General features: G+C 51.2%; 2 protein-coding genes across 3 annotated transcripts; one reads left to right on the top strand and one right to left on the bottom strand.

Moving 5' to 3' along the window:
* The first annotated feature begins 124 nt into the window (after window positions 1-124).
* Window positions 125-4,109, top strand: LOC138815013 (apolipoprotein B receptor-like). The gene is made up of 4 exons (XM_070004217.1): window positions 125-220; window positions 559-3,063; window positions 3,163-3,428; window positions 3,507-4,109. The coding sequence occupies exons 1-4, from the start codon at window positions 164-166 to the stop codon at window positions 3,574-3,576; spliced, it is 2,898 nt and encodes a 965-aa protein (XP_069860318.1). The 5' UTR covers window positions 125-163; the 3' UTR covers window positions 3,577-4,109.
* A 405-nt stretch (window positions 4,110-4,514) lies between these two features.
* LOC138815015 (interleukin-27 subunit alpha-like) lies at window positions 4,515-12,096 on the bottom strand. Of its 2 annotated transcripts, none has more exons than XM_070004219.1 (5): window positions 11,530-12,096; window positions 9,180-9,340; window positions 8,998-9,096; window positions 7,858-8,016; window positions 4,515-4,930 (listed from the first exon to the last, which is right to left on the bottom strand). In XM_070004219.1, the coding sequence occupies exons 1-5, from the start codon at window positions 11,558-11,560 to the stop codon at window positions 4,643-4,645; spliced, it is 738 nt and encodes a 245-aa protein (XP_069860320.1). In that variant the 5' UTR covers window positions 11,561-12,096; the 3' UTR covers window positions 4,515-4,642. The 2 variants fall into 2 exon arrangements, with proteins under 2 accessions (XP_069860320.1, XP_069860321.1); XM_070004220.1 differs by lacking the exon at window positions 11,530-12,096 and adding an exon at window positions 9,706-9,881.
* Between the last annotated feature and the right edge of the window lie 6,615 nt (window positions 12,097-18,711).

Here is an 18,711-nt window from a genome sequence, read left to right as displayed (position 1 = left end):
GGGTAGAGGTTGCCTTGGGCAAAGGGGAGGTGCTCAGGGCCGGGAGTGGAGATGCCTCAGGGAGAGAGAGGGGAAGAGGAAGTGTCTTGGTCGTGGCCAGAAAGGGTTTAGAGTGGGTGGGGACAGTCAGTGTCAGCTCTCTGGACTCGTAGAGACCGACAGGATGGACTTCCTTCGGCAGCACCTCCCTGGGCTGCATCAGGCCTTGAGGGGGGCACTGGTGAGAGGGGCAAAAAGATGCTAGAGATTTCCAACCCATTCCCTGCTGCCTTACCTTCCCTCTTCCCTAGAGCTGGTCCTCACGCTTCAGGTCCCTTTCCTAGGAGCAGACAGCCTTCTCCCCCAATCTTTTCTGGATTTCAATCCCTCACCACCACAAATGTGTCCATACCTCTTCCAAGCCCAATTCTTTCTCTTTCTTATTCTTCTGTACATCCCAGTCCCTGTCTGTCTCCTTTCTGATCTCAGAACCCCTCTTTCTTACCCTGGACTCTTCTGGCCCAGGACCCCCGGGGACCACCTCTGAATGCCTTCACCCTCCTCTCGTTTGTCTTCTAGGATTCACTCAGCACCTTTGTGGCCTACCTCATAGGAGATGAGGTCCCCACGGTACAGAGGGAGGCACAGGCGGCCCGAGAACTAGAGGAGGTGGCGACAGGAAAACCAGAGGAAGGTCTAGAGGAGGAAGCAGGGGAGATTGTAGAGCGTCTTAGAGGTAGCCCAGGTGAGGGGAATGGAGGACTGGAAGGGTCTGGAAGGACGGGAACATGCCAGGAGGGAAGCTCAGCTGAACAGACCTGGGGATGGAGAGCAGGTACCTCCCATGGGCCCCAAGCAGAGAGGCAGGATACTGGCACCTGGGAGGTAGTCAAGGGCCAGGAGCCAAGTGACCCTTTGGAGGCTGAGGCAGGGCCTAAGACTCAACAAGACAGGAGCCGTGGAGCCCTGGAGAACAGCGAGGAAGCCAATGAGCAGGAAGTGAGCAGAAGGGAGACACTGAGAACCTGGGAACAGCAGGAGGAGGAGGAGGAGGAGGAGGAGGAAGATGGCTGGGTGACAGGGCAAGGGATGGCCAGAGGGGTGGAGCCACAGCCAGGGAAGCCTGAGCTGAGTATGGAGAAGGTGGCAGACAGTGGGAAGGAGACTGAGCAGGGAGACGAGGAAGCAGCTACAGAAACTAAAGGGCTTGGGGAGAAAGAGACTGCGAGGGAAGAAGTGGGGATGGAGGTGGTGTGGGGTGGAGAGAGCTCAAGGGTATTAGAGAGTACACAGGGCCCAGGGACAGAATCTGGAGACTGGATAGCCCCAGGTAAAGAGGAGGCTGGCATGGCTTCAGCCAGGGAGGACACTGACTTCTTAGAAGTCAAGGAAACAGACTATGGACTCCGCTTTGGAAAAAGCATTCCAGAAGCTAGTGAAAGAGGCTGGGTCCCCCAGAGAGATCAGGAGGAGGAAGTAGATGAGAGGGGAGATATGGAAAGAAGGCTTCTTTTCCTCACACAGACCCAGGTCTTAGGGCCCGAGGGAACAGAGGAAGCAGCAGATGGACAGACAACAGAAAGAAAGACTGAAGGCCAGAAACCAGAGAAGGCAGGGGATGGTTCTGAAGGGGAGGGTGACCTGTGTGGTAAAGAGACTGTGAGGAGCCTGGATTTAACAGTCAGCGTTGACAAGGCCAGTCAGGGAGAGGAGGCCCCAGCTGCTAGACTGGCCCTGGACGATGAAGCTGAAGATCAAACAGATGTAGAGGCAATCCCAGAGGCCAGGCCTGAGGAGGAGTTCATAGATGAGAGGAATGAGAAGGCTCACATCAGCCAAAAAGCTCTAGAGGTGAAGGTCACTGAATACCAGGAGCCTGAGCCATGGGGAAGCACCCAGATTCCAGCTGGGCAAGCTGAGGAAGCGCAGAATGAAGATGAGCTTGAGAGAGACCCAATCCACAGGGAAGAACGGGGAGAAAGGGGGCTGGAGGCACACCCCCAGCACCTGGGACCTGAAGATCCTGAGCTTCCTGAAGCAGAAACCTGGGAAAACGGGGGGAGGAAAGGCACAGAGAGCAGAAATGTCCAGAAGGATAAAGATGCTGAAGGTGGGGAGGAGGAGGAGGCTGTAAGCCAAGCACTGGAGGCAGAGGCTGAGGGAAGGCCATTGTCTGAACTGCCAGAGATCCAGACACATGGAACAGAAGAGGGCCAGGCCTCCGACACAGAGAACCAGGCACTAGCAGAAAGCCAAAGGGCGGAGGCAGAGACAAGCCAGTCACTGGCAGAGTCAGAGGCTAGAAAGGGCAAGGCTGGTGAAGTGGAGGTCACAATGCCAGGGGAGGCAGACAGTGGAGGCTGCAGGCTAGAGGAAGCAGTTTTGAGTCTTCAAGGCAGCCAGGACCCAGGGACCAGTTCTTGGGATGCTGAGATTGTGGGGGATGAGGCTGGGGAAGGACCAGAAAAGGAGGCTGGTGTTTCTTGGGAGGAGGCATCTGAGAGAGGCTGGGAGTCTGAAGGGCAGGAGAAAGTCATAGAGGGAGAGAACCAAGCTGGGCAGGAGGTTGGCGCAGTGGGCTCAGCAGAAGAGCCAACTGGCCCAAGTAGCCAAGCAGAGGCTAGTGAGGCCAAGGAGAAAGAACAGGCCGAGGAGGGACGATCCACCATGGAAGAAGGGATTGGTGAAATGGATGATACTAGGTCAGGTTCCCAGGCAGCCAGAGCACAGGGAACTGAAGCCATGGCACAGGTTGAGGGGCTTCTGGAAGACACTAAAGAAGGGCAAGTGAAGGAGCCAAGAGAAGCCAGCGAGGGGCAGCGTGGGGACCACCACCCTGAGGGAGAAGCAGAAAAGCTGCTAGGGGTGGAGGATCACGTGACTGGACACCAGACCCTGGAGGCCCAGGGGGCGGAGCCAGAAGCCCTGGAGGATCACGTGACTGGAGACCAGACACTGGAGGCCCAGGAGCCCCAGGGGCAGCTGCCACCACCCCAGGTCTCTGCAGAGGCCGTGTGTGCACCCTCGGAGACCACAGAAGCCGTGGAAAGTACCAGAGACGATCCTGGCAACAGCTGGAGTGAGGTGAGGGCTCAAGCTTGATCCAGGGTGCACCAAGAAGAAATAAAAGCCAACCCAATAACCCACTTGTGTCCCACTCCCCCCCCCCCCCCCATTCTACAGGCTCTGCTCCCTGGGACCCGCTTGGATGTCTCCGTCCCACGGAGCCGTGTGCTCCTCTCAAGAAGCTCGTCCCAGAAGCGCTCGAGGCCCTCTTTCCGTCGGTCCCTTGTCCCTGAGCAGCAGGAGGACACTCCCTGCGCCCAGCCCCAGCAGGAACCATCAGCTCCTGAACACAGACCTCTTCAGCTAGAGGAAGCCCTGGAGCCAAGCCCCCCCAAACCTGAAGGGACCCCAGTGCCAGCCAGGAGAAGGCCCACAGGACATGGGTAAGCACTGGGACACCGCCCTGGGGGATGGGGAAGACCCGAAGGACCAAGTGTCACCGGCCTCTCTCCCACCCCTAGATTTGGCATGGCTCATCCTGGCATGATGCAGGAACTACAAGCCCGACTGGCTAGGCCGAAACCCCAGTGAGCCAGGCCCCCCAGAGAGACTCCGAAGGTTCTACTGGGCTCTGCTCACCCCTGACTTCCTCAGTCTCTTAATGTATCATTCACGGAACCAACAAAACCCAAACATCTATGGAAGACCTTGACTATAAGGAACCTGATTTTTCTTTTTCTTTTTTTGGCGGTTGTGGGGCCTGAACTCTGGGCCTGGGCACTGTTCCTCAGCTCTTCAGCTCAAGGCGAGCGCTCTACCAAGGAACCTGATTTTGCAATGCTGGTGCATTGTCCCCCACACCCGATTACCCCCACTGGGACTGAAGGACCCTAAGTGGAGAGTCCTTTTTTTCAGAGGGAAACTTCACAAACCCTCACCTGGACCCAGTGACAGGTCCACTTGTTGCGACGAACACCTCTCCAACCTGTTTCTTCCAGCAGGAAGACTGGGGGTTGGACACTAGTGTTCTACAGTTTTCCCTTTCTGGCCCTCATACCCTACTATGCCCAGCTCCACAGAGCTGTGTAGATACTACTACTGGCATAGAAGCCAGTCCAGAGGAAAGAGGTTCAAAGGGCCTGGGGCCACCACTTGGAATCAAAAGAGCATGAGTTAGGGTAGCAGAATATCTGCCTTGAGTTTCTCCAAAATGGCAGTGCAGCCCCAGAACTCTCCTGGTTACTCTGGCAACTGCCAGCTGAGCAGGTTGGGTTTGGAATGGGGTGGGGGTTGTGGGTCAAGAATCCCAATAAATGTATGAGCCAAGAAGGGATCAGGGTAGAGCCTGAAATTGCCAACTCCATCCTGGGCCATCGGGTCCCATGGGTGCCAGGTGCCCTCCTGCGTAAGGAAACTGAAACAGAGAGGGCAAGGTTTGTTCACTTTTAATTCCAGTACCCAGTATGGCAGCCCCGCCTGAGGATGAAGCAATAAATAAACGATTGTCTTCCCAAACAATAAATAAATATCCAAGAAATAAATACGTGGCAAGAACTGAAGGGGCTTTAAGTTACTGGGTGGGGACTGAGAGGGTGGTAGAGCTCAGCTTGGTCTGAGGCGACTATGTTGGAAACTGGCCTATTCCCAAACTCCAGTCCTAAAGGGGAAAGGAAGGAGTTAAAAGATCACTCCATCCGGGGTTTTGGGAGCTCCAAGCCAGGCCAGGGTAGCCCACCTTGGAGAGCAGCAGCAAGTCCCTAACGGCTCTGGACAGGACAAGTTCCAAGGAGCGTAGTAGCTGGTAGGTATAGAGTAGCTGGGGCCAGGACACTTGGGGTGACACCTGGATGGGGCTGCCCAGAGCCCCTAGGGACAGCCCCTTCTCCTCTTCTTCCTCTTCTTCCTCCATTTCCTCCTGGGGGAGACTGAATCCTGCAGCCAGCACCTGTAAGGAAAGAGCGTCAGCTCACACACAGGCCCCAAGGAGAATCTGAATAAATCCCAGTGCTGGGCACTGGTGGCTCCCACCTATAATCCTAGCTACTCAGGAGGCTGAGGTCTGAGGATGGCAGTTCAAAGCCAGCCTGGGAAGGTAAGTCTGTGAGAATCATCTCCAATAAACCATCAGAAAACCGAAAGTGACGCTGTAGCTGAAAGTGGTAGAGTACTACCCATGAGCAAAAGAGCTCAGGGACAGCACCCAGGCCCGGAGTTTATGCCCACGACCCAAACAAATAAACCTCAGTGCTCAGCCGCTCCTCATGACATCAGTAATTCCAAAGCCATATTTTCCTCAGCCAGCTTGGCTTTAAATTTTTCAGAGTGTCTTCCCACGTTATATTCATTTGTGTGTGGTGTGTGTGTGTGTGTGTGTGTGTGTGTGTGTGTGTGTGTGTGTGTGTGTGTGTGTGTGTGTGTGTGTGTGTGTGTGTGTGTGTCTGTCTGTCTGTCTGTCTGTCTGTCTGTCTGTCTGTGTGTGAGTGCCAGTCCTGGGATGTGAATTCATGGCCTGTTCCTGAAATTTTTTTGCACGAGGCTAGCACTCTACCATTTGAACCACAACTCTATTTTCAGATTTTGGGTGGTTAACTGGAGATCAAGAGTCTTAAGACTTTCCTAAGCCAGGCTGGCATGAAACCAAAATACTCCAATCTCAGACACTTGAGTAGCTAAGATTAGAAACATGAATTGTCTGCACTCAGTCTGTTTTTTTTTTCCCCCTAAGAAAATGGAAGGTAAGCCAGGCACTGGTGGCTCACGCCTGTAATCCTAGCTGCTAAGGAGGCTGAGATCTGAGGATCGCAGTTCCAAGCCAGCCTGAGCAGAAAAGACCGAGAGACTCTTTAACTCCAATAAACCACTCAGAAAACGGGAGTGGGAGTGGCACTGTGGCTCAAGTGGCAGAGTGCTAGCCTTGAGCTGAAGAGCTCAGGGACAGTGCCCAGGCCCAGAGTTCAGGCCCCATGACCAACAACAACAACAGAAAAAGAAAATGGTGCTGGTGGCTCATATCTCAGCTACTTACTCAGGAGGCTGAGATCTAAGGGTCATGATTCAAAGCCAGCCCAAGCAGATAAATCCATGAGACTCTCATCTCCAATTAACCATCAAAAAAGCCAAAAGCAGAGGGTAGAGCACCATCCTTGAACAGAGTAAAAGCCATGTAATAGCACAAGGCTCTGAGTTTAAGCCTTAGTAGCTGCGTGTACGCACAGGTGCACGCACACACACACAAGTGCACACTGGCGAGAGGAGGAAAAGAAAAGACGAAAGGGAAGTTATAGAGCTCTGTGGAATGGTCGCAGAGTTGAGTTTCTTTCCCAGGACTGTTCTTGAGGCTGGAATACAGGGAGATAGGGTACCAGGAGTTCCTCTGCCATTAAGGATTATCTCCAGATTTTACTTTCATGAAAGGTAAAATTTCTATTGCCCGTTGCAACACTCAGGAGAAGTCAGCGAATCAGAGGGCTGGGCTGTCGGCCTGCTGTTGACAGTGGACACTGACGTCATTGGAGACTAGCCCCTAAGAGCAGGCAGAAACTCAGGGAGCAAAGCCTAAGTGTGTAATCCACACTTTCAGGGGGTCTGAAGTCTCTTCCCCAGATGTCCTCAACCTGAGAGCAGAGGTGATATTTTTTTTTAGGGGGAGGGCTAGTCCTGGAATTTTGAACTTGCCTTCAGGCTTGCTCAACAGGCACTCTAGCCCAGCGCCGGTGGCTCAGGCCTATCATCCTAGCTACTCAGGAGGCTGAGACCTGAGGATCATGGTTCAAAGCCAGCCCGGGCAGGAAAGTCCAGGAGATTCTTATCTCCAATAAACCACTAGAAAACTGGAAGTGGTGCTGTGGCTGAAGCGGCAGAGCACTTGCCTTGAGCTGAAGAGCTAAGGGACAGCGCCCAAGCCCAGAGTTCAAGCCCCATGACAGACAAAAAAAAAAACAAAAAACAAAAAAAAACAGGCACTCTACCAAATTTTTTTTTGAGGTGGGGGCAGTCCTGGGCCTTGAATCCTGGACCTGGGCACTGTCCCTAAGCTCCTTTTGCTCAAGACTAGCACTCTACTACTTGAGCTACAGTATTACTTGTGGGTTTTTTTGCAGTTAATTGGAACTAAAAGTCTCACAACCTTTCCTGCCAGGGCCTGGCTTTCAACTGTGATCCTCAGATTTCAGCCTCCTGAGTAGTTAGGTTTGCAAACCTATATGAGTTACTGTACTCAACTCTTTTTCTTTGTCTTTTTCTTTAGTTATTTTTCAAATAGGGTCTCCCACTTTTGCCCAGGGTTGGCCTCAGATTTATTCTACTTACGCCTCCTGAGTCATTGGGATTACAGGTGTGTACCACATGCCTAGTATAAGAATATTTTTTAAGGCAGACAAATAATTTTGTATGTGATTTTTTTTTGGTCAGTCATGTGGTTTGAACTCAGGGCCTGAATGCTGTCCCTTAGCTCTTCAGCTCAAGGCTAGTGCTCTACCACTTGAGCTACAGCGCCACTTCTGGTTTTCTGGTGGTTTATTGGGGATAAGAGTTTCACAGACTTTTGTGCCCCGGCTGGCTTTGAACTTCAATCCTTAGTTCTCAGCCTCCTGAGTAGCTAGGATTAGAGGCGTGAGCCACCGGTACTGGCTTGTGTGTGATTTTTTTTGTGTGTGTGTGTCAGTCCTGGGGCTTCAACTCAGGGCCTAAGCACTGTCCCTAAGCTATTTTTTGCTCAAGGCTAGTGCTCTACTACTTGAGCTACAGTGCCATTTCCATCTTTTTCTGTTTATGTGGTACTGAGGCATCAAACCTGGGGCTTCGTGCATGCTAGGAAAGCCCTGAGCCACCACTGAGCCTTGTGTGTGAATCTTGGAGTCAATTCCACTCTACCTGGAAATGGAGATGCCTCTGGAGATCCCGGAGATCCAGCCTTGTGGCCCACAGCTGCCTTCTCTCTGAGCTGGTCCAGCCCTCCTGGCCCCCCAACCTTCTCAGCAGTTCATGGAAGGGCTGCAGGCTCATGGAGAGGAAGCAGAGGCGCTCTGGGTCCTATGAAGAAGAAAAGAGAAGAGTCAGCAAAGTAGGCCACAGGCCAGGCTAGGTCAAGGATGGATGACCTCATCAAGCCCCACCCCCTCTCTATCTGGATCTTATTTCCAATTCAACCTCCAGCCTCCATTCCATTCTCCATTTTTTTCCCCTCCTTTTTCTTTTAAATTTCGATGCACATACTGGGGCTTGGACTCAGGGCCTTCTACCCTTGCTTTTTACTCAAAGTTAGCACTTTACCAATTAAGCCACAACTCCACTGCTGACCTTTTACTGGTTAATTGGAGATGGGAATCTCATTCATGGTACTGGGCACTGGTGGCTCTTGCCTACAATCCTAGCTACTCAGGAGGCTCAGATCTGAGGATTGTGGTTCCAAGCCAGTCTGGGCAGAAAAGTCTATGAGACTCTTATTTCCAATTAACTACTCAAAAAAGCTTCAAGTGGCACTGTGGCTCAAGTGGTAGAGCACGCACCTTGAATAAAAGAAGCTCAGGGACAGTACCCAGGCCCAGAGTTCAAGCCCCATGGCCAGAAACAAACCAAAAACCAAAAACAAACACTAAATCTCATGGACTTTCCCTGTCCTGGCTGGCTTTGAACCCTGATCCTCAGATCTCAGCCTCCTGAGTAGCTAGGATTACAGGCGTGAGCCACCAGCAATGGCCCCCAATTTGACTTTCAACATATCCCCTCATCTCTGGTTGTTCTCATTTCCATCACAATCACCAGCCCATCTTTTCCACATTAACCACTCTTCCCAAACCCCTTCCATTCCCACCCTACTTCTTCCGTGCCCCGTGTCATTCTCATGTCTTTCCTTGACCTCCATTGATGCATCCGACCTTTTATGCCCAATGACACATTCAGTCTCCTCCAGATTCTCTCCCTCAATTCATTTCCCACCCAATTCACGTCATCTTATCAGCCCCAGCCTTACTACAACACCTCCCCAGTCCACCCCCCAACCCCTCAACTCACAGAGAGATGGCGCCAGGCCTGGAAGGTCAGGGAGACATTGGGGAGCTGTTCCCCCAAAGGCAGCAGATCCAGGCTCACTCCTGGCAGGCGAGATTCAGCCTGAGTAATAAGGTCTGTTAGTGGGGGACCAGCAGGACTTGAGGGGGTTCCCCGATCCCCAGAGCCAGCTGTGTTAGACTCACAAAGTGGTGGGCCTGACCCCGAACTTCTGAGAGCAGCTTTCTGGCGAGATGCAGGCTGATGGTGAACTCTCTTTGCAGCTCCTTCAGGCTCTGGGGCGGCCTTGGGAACCCCCAGACGCCAGCTTGTACCAGAAGCAGGGAAAGAAGCAACAGGCTGAGCCCTGGAAGGATGGAGAACTTCAGAGAAGAAAGGGAACCAGCCTTTCCTGAGCCTACACTATGATCAAGCACTGGGATCTCACCTGTTTTCTCTCCCTTCCCTCCCTCCCTTCCTCCCTCCCTCCCTCCCTCCCTTTCTTCTCTCTTTCCTACTATTAGGCTTAAATCCAGGCCCTGGGTGCTGTCTCTTAGTTTTTTCCACTCAAGGCTAGAGTTCTCCCACTTGAGTCACAGCTCTACCTCCAGCCTTTTGGTGGCTAATCAAAGATAAGTCTCACAGACTTTCCTACACAGGCTGACTTTGAATTGAGATCCTCAGCTCTCAGCCTCCTGAATAGCTATGATTACAGGCGTGAGCCACCGGCACCTGACATATTCTCCAGTTTTCAAAGAAGGAAAGTAAGGGCCAGTGGAGGGAGAGAGAGCCAGGCTTGGATTCCAAATCAGCCCACACAAAGCCTGCAGGCTTGTCCCAGGGAACCCAGGGAAGGCAGCCACCTGGCAGGCAGATCTGGGGACTCTCTGTTCTGCTAGGGATTCCTCAGGCTCAGCCAAGCAGCTGGAACACTTTAAATGTCCCCCTGCCAGCCCCAGGTGGCTCTCTCCCAGGGAGTCAGAAGGACAGGCTGGTCCAGCCTCCTCCCTGGCATCTGGGTGACTGGACAGGAGTCTGCCTGGTGCAGATCACAGAGTGAGTATGGGAGGGACAGGGGACAAAAAGGGAGAGCAGCCAGGAATGGGAGACTGAGGCTGTTTGTCCTTCTGGCCTCCCCTTGAGCAAGTCCCTTTTTTGTTCTGGGTCTCAGGTCCCCAGATGTATTATACGGTGCAGAGTGCCTCAAGTCCCATGTTTTCCTGGAAAGAAGGAAGCCAGAGCCATGTGGTGGGGGCTCTGGGAAGAGGCCAAGGGTCAGTGGTTTCTCCCTCAGAGCAAGGAAATCTAACAATTACAAGCATTTCACAATTCCCCTCGAAACCTAAACCAAAACTGACCCCAGATCCAGCCCTGCTCTGGGATCCTGGTGTGTCCATCCACTGGTGTGCCCAAGCCCTGCTCCTCCATGAATCCTCAGCAAAGACTAAGAGAGAGCTTTGGGAGCTGTCCATGTGGCCCCCCCCCCATCCATAAACTTTCAGTGGGATTTGGCAATGCCTAAGATCTCCCTAAGTGGCTTATGACCACTCTGACCCTCTGGCATCCTGGAGATATAAAGCAGAACAGGATCCTTCCTGTTCTCTAGAGGGTGGGGGTGTACAGTGAGGACCCCCAGATCCTGGTAGGTAGTGCTCACTTAGATTGAACTGTGCCAACTCATCCTTTCTTCCTTCCCATTCTTGGGGGCTCTGGAGCCCCCAGGCCGTCCCTACCCTCTCTGGTCAGTTCTGGGCTCTTGGGCTCTGTCTTCATCCTCCAACCTCAGCCCTACCTGGCCCTGCCATCTTCTCCTATACTTATAGCTCTTTTTTTTTTTGCCAGTTCTGGAGCTTGAACTCAGGGCCTGGGCACTGTCCCTGGGCTTCTTTTGCTCAAGGCTTGCATTTTACCACTTGAACCACAGCACCACTTCTGGCTTTTTCTATGTATGTGGTACTGAGGAATCAAATCCAGGGCTTCATGCAGGTTAGGCAAGCACTCTATTACTAAGCCACATTCCCAGCCCCTACCCATAGCTCTTGCCCCTGCTTTCTTCATCCCCCCAACTACAGACTGGAATCTTTCCAAGTTAATCAGTCCTATTGGCTCCCGAATACATAAAAGCCCTCCATAGAGATGGGCTCAGTCAGGTGGCTCACGTCTGTAATCCTAGCTACTCAGGAGGCTGAGAGCCGATCATCAAAGTTCAAAGCTAGGCAAGAACGTTCATGAGACACCCAAAAAGCTTGCTGGAAGTGGAGGTGTGGTGACTCAAATGGTAAAGTGCAAGCCTTAAAGGAGCAAGCTAGAGGACAACACCCATGCCCTGAGTTTAAATCCCAGTATGAGCACAAATCAAATCAAATCAACCTAAAGCCTTCCACTTCAGTAAAGCTGTCCCTCTCCCCTCCCATTCCCCAGTCAGACCCAGAGTCTTGTGGCCAAGATGCAATCCCTCACCCCTTAACCCCATCCCACCCTGTCCCTCTCTCCCATCCTCAGCCCAGTCTCCAGCAAGCCTCCCTCCCCTCCACCCAGCCTCGGCCTCTGACTCACGCCAGCCAAGGTCTCCTGCCTCCTGGCCCATGTCAGGGCCCAGCCTGCGAGTGCAGCCATCTCGTGAGTAGGGGGGTCTTATACTGGGGGCTGCACCCGGTTTCACTTTCTATCCTGCTTGTACTTTCGGCTTTGTCTTCACTCAATCTTCCCTCTTCCCCACCCTTGCTAAAATGGGGAAATGTAATTTCCCTTCCCAGGGGGAGGGGGATTAGGGGTGACGGGAAGCTGGGGTTTCAGTCGATCCAAGCTTTGCTCTCAGGTCTAGCCTTCCTTCAATCAGGTCCCTTGCTCTTGGACAAGCTGTCCAGGTCTATCCATTGGTGGGGCTCTGAGACCTAACCCTGTCCTGTCTTCTAGCAGTCACCAAGACCATCATCCATCCACTGTCCTGAGCAAGATGGATGGCCAGGTAAGGGGATTGCCCACTGGGGCTTTGAGTCATCTTCGCTCTCTTGGTTTACCAGATAAATGAGGTTGTACGGGAAGTCAGAGCTCCATGGTGGCTGGATGTGTCTTTGGGTGTGGCGATCACGGGCTCAGTCTGCCATCCTCAGTGCTGGCACGAAGATGGATCATCTATACCTAGACTCTGGGATGGATGAGACCAAGTCCAAGGCCATGTCTGAGGTCAGCGTCAGCTCCATCCAAGGCTAATGGCCTTAGTCTTTAGCCAGAGTCATAGAGAGGATTAGGGCTCAGTATATCCACAGTCCAGACTTGGGTTGGGACTGGATGCAGAATCTAGAGCCAATATTCTGGCTCTGTCTGGTTTTGAAACTAGAGCAAAAGCCTGTGCCAGGCATAGCCAAAGATCTGGCTGAGACAATGACTTAGAAAGACTTAGTGCAGACTCAGGCTTGGGCTTGGGATAACACAGTTCAGTCAATGCTCCAAATCCGGGCTCAGCCTGTGGCCATTCTGCAGTTGTGTGAAATCAGGATCAAGGCTCAGCCAGGACCCACAATAATCCTCACACTTCTGGTCTACCGAGACCACGGTGGCACTCCCTGCCAGGAGGCCCTGCCTTGCCACACCCTGGAATTCCCATCTTCAGGGAGAACATGGGGGTTTCTTATTCTTCCCCAAGCTGCCACTTTCCTTTGGGGACTTGTGGGGTTTCCCTGCTGGGTCCCTGCTGTGAGACAGAAACCAAGGGGGCTTCCCCTTCCTGTACCCCACCTCCTCAGCCCTGCTTGGGCACTGACCACCAGCCCCACCTGAGACAAAGTGCCAAGAAAGTATCATCTGCAGCCTGTGAGCTGTGCACAGGGCTATGGATCCCAGGAGAAGGAATCTGGGCTGCAGGGGTCCAGCCACAGCATCAGGTGGTTTTCCTAGCAGCGCCTCCTAGTGGTGGTAGCTCTTACTTCCCAACAGGTGGGGCTGCTTATGGGAAGCATGTTGGATCACAACTTCCAGATCTCCTGCCCTTCTGAAGGCTCCCTGAGATCCTTTGCCCTGTTCCTTTCTCTACCCTTCAGCAGGAAGCAGTTGATTCCACCAGACACACTCCCATCCTCAACCTATTCCCCTCCAGCAAGTTTACACTCACTGTTTTCTTTTTTGTGCATGTGTGCCAGTACTGGGCTTGAACTCAGGGCCTGGGTGCTGTCTGTCCCTGAGCTTTTGTTTTTGCTCAACCACTTGAACCACAGCTCCACTAACAGATTTTTGGTAGTTCATGGGAGATCAGAGTCTGCACATACTTTCCTGCCCAGGCTGACTTCAAACTATGATCCTCAGCTATCAGCCTCCTGAGTAGCCTGGATTACAAGCACGAGACACCAGCGCTTGGTTTAGTTATTTATTTTTAGTAAGGTCTTCCTCAAGAGGACCCTATTTATTATTGGCTGAGATGGGGTGTCAGGCATTTCCAAAATAGCTAGGATCAGGTCCTAGCACTCTGTTTATGTTCTTGGAAGATGGTCCTGACCAGTGTGTGGCCATTTGGGTCTCAGTTTCCACAAGTGGGTTTTGGTGGATGGGCCTGTGGCTTGGGTTAGATCCAGGGGAAAATGGAAGGGATGTGGCCAGAAGGAGGAGAAAGGAAACCAGAAAGACTGGGGTATGGACTCTAATGTAGACCTCAGGTGAGTCACGGACCTGATTTAGACCTCAGTTTCCTCATTGAAACGTGACAGAAGTTTTCAAGGGTGGTTACTAGTATTACGTAAGGAAATAAAAACTGATTGGGAACATGACCAAAGGAACCATGAGCTTGGTTTCTGGTTCTGGGAACACAAAGAAAGGAACCATGAGCCTGGTTTTTGGTTCTTTCCCAAGCCTGAGGGACACTCCTGGGCTCAGAGTGGAATTGCATTCTGTAGATGTGACTTCAGGGTTCCTTCTGGGAGAGGAGTCTGCTTCAAGACACACAGGGACAGAATGAGGATTGGGCTTCATGACCCTGTTTCCAGCTTGGGCTGGAGGGGATCCCCCGGACTCTATATCAGCTCTGAGGCTTGGAGTAACCCTTAGGTGAAACCAAAATTTCATCAAAACTAAGATTTAAGTGAAACCAAGATGGCTCATGGTGGTTCATGCCTTTAATCCTAGCTACTCAAAAAGCTGAGATCTGAGGATTGCAGGTTTTTGTTTGTTTTTATCAGTCTTGGGGTTTGAACTCTGGGCTTGGGCACTGTCCCTCAGCTCTTCAGCTCAAGGCTAGTGCTCTACCACTTGAGCCACAGCACCACTACTGGTTTTCTGGTGTTTTATTGGAGATAAGAGTCTCATGGACTTTCCTGCCCAGGCTGGCTTTGAACCCTGATCCTCAGATCTCAGCTTCCTGAGTAGCTAGGATTACAGGCGTGAGCCACCAGCACCCAGCTGAGGATTGCAGTTTGAAGCCCATATAGGGAGGAAGGTCTGTGAGACTCATCTTCAGTTAACCACCAAAAAAGCCAGAAATGGAGCTGTGGCTCAAGTGATAGAGCATTAACCAGAAAAAGCTAAGGGACAGCACCCAGGACAGACCCGAAACCTTAAGTTCAAGCCCTAGTACTGGCACACACACACACAAACACATATACACATGTGTAAGCACCCCCCCCTCCGCGCCCCCTCCACAACTGTCCAGTGGAAAAGTCAAGGGAAAGGTAGAAATCTGGAAGCTTCCAGAACATTTGGAGAGATCCTGATGCAGGCACAGCTTCCCACTCAAAACAGGGAGCTTAAAGGAGGCCCACAGTCCCTCTCTTGAAAACCGTGATCCTCCTGTTTCTACCTTGAGGCTAGGATTTTCCTTTCCTTTCCTTTCCTTTCCTTTCCCTTCCTTTCCTTTCCTTTTGGTATCAGTTCTGGAGCTGGAACTCAGGGCTTAGGCACTGCCCCTACACTTTTCCACTCAAGGCTGACACTCTACCACTTGAGCTCCACTTCTAGCTTTTGGGTGGTTAGTTGGAGATAAGAGTCTCATGGACTTTCCTGACCAGGCTGGCTTTAAACCATGATCCTCAAATCTCCGCCTCCGGAGCAGCTAAGATGACAGGTGTAAACAACAGGTACCTGGCATTCTTTAAAGATTTTTTTTTTTTGTAGGTTGTGGGGCCTGAACTCTGGGCCTGGCACTGTCCCTCAGCTCTTCAGCTCAAGGCAAGTGCTCTACCACTTGAGCCACAATGCCACTTCCAGCTTTTTCTGCTAATGTGGTGCTGAGGAATCGAACCCAGGGTCTCATGCATGCAAGGCAAGCACTGTACCACTGAGCCACCTTCTGAGCCCAGGTACAAGGCATTCTTTCCTTTTTTGCAAGTATTTGGTCTTGGCCTCGGGCTGTACTTGCTTTCCTTGCTCATCTGGTACTCTACCAACTTGAGCCATGCCTCCAACCTTGCTTTTTGCTGGTTAGTTTGGAGTCTTGTGAACTTTTCTGCCTGATTGGCCTCAAACTGAGATCTTCTGGACCTCAGCTTTCTGAATAGCTAGGATTACAGGTATGAGCCAGCAACATCTGGCTAGCTGGCTTTCTTCCTTTCCCTCCTTTCCTTTCTTCCTTCCTTTCTCTCTCTCTTTCTTTCTTTCTTTCTTTCTTTCTTTCTTCTTTCTTTCTTTCTTTCTTTCTTTCCTTCCTTCCTTCCTTCCTTCCTTCCTTCTTTCCTTTTCCTTCTCCCCCCTCTCTTTCTTACTTTCTTTGTGCTGGGAATGGGACATAGAGTCTGGAGTATTCTAAGCACATGATTTGCCTCTGGTTATACCCAGCCCCACCAGGACATACTTCAAAGACTCTGCAAGAGGCTTGGGTGTCCAATTTTCTTCTCTCCCCCCACCCCTTGCCCCTAGTTTTGCCCCTAAATGTGCCTACGACTGTGGAGGGCTGGGAAGAGAGTTCCTTCGTTCCTGTGTGGAGACTGAGATCACTGTCCCCTGGCAACCTCAGGGGAGGGCAGATCTGGGAGGGGAGGTGGAGAGGTGTCTTTTCCCCAAGGGATGCTGATTACTGAGGCCACAGAAATGCACGTGGGCACAGGGCCAGGACTGAACTATGAGGGGCTTGAGGACCGGGCAGGTGGCTGGGGCTGTCAGATGTGAGAAGGAAGTCCAAGAGGCTGTGGCTACCGAGAAAATAATAGGCAGGCATGAACAGTCCCAGCTTGAGTCCCTGTGCCACTCTGCTCTTTCCTGTGTGCATTTTTCTTTTGGGGGGGGCTACTCAATGGCCCCTCTACGCTTCAGATTCCACATCTATAAACCGAGGCCCCCCACTCGCAGCCCCGTTTGCCTCTCAGCTTGGACCTGAGGATGAATTTGGGAGAATTTAAGGTTGGCCCCAGCTTGGGAATCCCACAGAGCTCTCTACTGGAGTTCAGTACTTCCTAGTGTGGGCTCAAAGACAAGGGGGGAGGCAAGTCAGGCAGCAGGAGGGGGACTCCTGGGACAGTTACGAGCAGAACACGGGACTGGCACTGAGCAGCTGTGTGACCCTAGGCAAGTGCTTTAACTTCTCTATGCCTCATTTTTCCCCATCTGCCCATGAGAAGGAGGGGAAAAAGAACACAACAGATGAGAGGATTTGCTGTGTGACATGCTTAGCACAGTGTGGCGTGTGGTAACCCTGAGGTTTAGCTATTATTAGAATCCAAGGCTTGACCCACAGGAAATTCTCAAGAAATGCTAGCTGTCATTAATAGGGCTGAAGGAAAGAGAGAGGTGGGGGAAGAAGGTGAAGAGAGAAGAGGCTGAAGTCAGAGCTGAGGAAGTTGAGGGGTTCGGGGTAAGAAGGAGGAGTCATAGAAAGGGACTAGAGACCCCCATATATACATATACATATACATATGCATATATATATATATATATATATATATACACACACACATATATATATATATGTATATGTATATATAAGCCACAGCCCAGAATCCTCTCTGGCCTTCACCTAGATGCCTCTACCTCGCCCTAGTCAGCCCTGGCCAGCATGCCCCTAGCCAGTCTTGGCCACTGTATGAACCCCACCCCCAGAAGAGTGGGGTGATTTGTATAAAAAGATAGAAGCTGGACGCTGTAATCCTGACTACTCAGGAGGCTAAGATCTGAGGATCAAGGTTTGAAGCCAGCCCAGGCAGGAAAGTCCATGAGACTCTTATCTCCAATGAAGCAGCAACAAGCTTGAAGTAGAGAGCTGTGGCTTAAGTGGTAGTGTACCAGTATTGAGTGAAAAAGCTAGGCGAAAAGGGCAAGGCTCCGAGTTCAAGCCCTAGTACCAGCACAAAAACAAACAAAACCCCCCTAGCCAGTCAACTGACCAACCAATGAAACAAATAAGAAAAAAGGGATACATACAACAACTATATCCTTTCTACGAAGGTCTCCAGAGGAGCTGGGATTGCAAATGTGCCCACCAAACCTGGTTTATTTTGTTGAGGTCTCACTAACTTTTGCCTAGACTAGATTCCAACCATCTCTACCTACCAAGTAAGTCACTGTGTGTGTGTGTGTGTGTGTGTGTGTGTGTGTGTGTGTGTGTGTGCTACTGAGGTTTGAATTCAGAGTCATAATCAACCTCGTTTGAGCTGCACTACTGCCCTTTTGCATTCTTCCCCTTCTCTCCCCCTCCCTTTTTTGTGTTGGTCTTGGTGCTTCAACTCAGGGTCTGAGCCCTTTTGCTCAAGACTGGCACTCTACCACTTTGAGCCACCGCGCCACTTCCAATTTTCTGGTGGTTATTTGGAGATAAGAGCCTCATGGTCTTTCCTGCCTACAGTCCTCACATCTCAGCCTCACTCAATAGCTAGGATTACCAACCTAAGCCAGCAGCACCTGTCTGTTTTTTTTATTTTTCATTTCTATTTTTTGCCAGTTCTGGGGCTTGAACTCAGGGCCTGGGCACTGTCCCTGAGCCTCTCTGTGCTCAAGGTTAGTGCTCTACCACTTGAGCCACAGCATCACTTCTGCCTTTTTCTGCTTATGTGGTACTGAGGAATGGAACCCAGGGCTTCATGCATGCAAGGCAAGCACTCTACCAGTGAGCCACCTTCCCAGCCCACTGGCTTTTATTTATTTTTTGAAGACAGGATCTCACACTTTTGCCTCAGCCAGCCTCAAACCAAAATTTTCTCACCTCTATTTCTATAGTATTTGGGATTTACAGGTATGGGCCATCCTGTCCTGTATATATGACTTCAGTGGGAAAAAAGGCTCCTAGGGTGCATAGCCCAAGCCTCCAGAGGAGAAGTTTGAATCTGGGAAATGGTATTTATCTTAATTGCCTGGTGTGGTCCATATATAATTTGCAAAGGCCACTCCCCTGCCTATAGAGCTCGGGATACCAAGGGGAATGAATGAACTGATCTTTCAGAGTCACCCTTTCCACCGCAAGGGCAAGGCTGTAGTCTGTGGTTGAGAGCAAAATTGCATCCTGTTTCTATAACAAGTACTTAGAAACTACTTCTACTTTTTTGCATGCAGTATTGGAGCTTGAACCCAGGGTCTGTGTACTGTCCCTTAGTTATCTTTTTAGTGTAATTTTATTGTTATTAAAGTGCTATACGGAGGGGCAACCATTTTATAAGTTTGGCAATGAGTACAATTCTTTTTGGACAATGTCACCACTCCCTTTGCTTTTTCCCTGTCCCTTAGTTCTTTTACTCAAAGCTGATGCTCTACTGCTTAAACCACACCTCTACTTCTGGCTTATTGGTGGTGAACTGGAAGTAAGAGTTTCACGGACTTTCCTGCCCTGGA

Source organism: Dipodomys merriami, unplaced genomic scaffold (genome assembly GCF_024711535.1).
Source record: "Dipodomys merriami isolate MVZ:Mamm:240054 unplaced genomic scaffold, mDipMer1.0.p SCAF_62, whole genome shotgun sequence".
Lineage (NCBI taxonomy): Eukaryota > Metazoa > Chordata > Mammalia > Rodentia > Heteromyidae > Dipodomys > Dipodomys merriami.
Note: the sequence above shows the minus strand (reverse complement) of the source record. Positions and strands in the feature narration are given on the sequence as shown.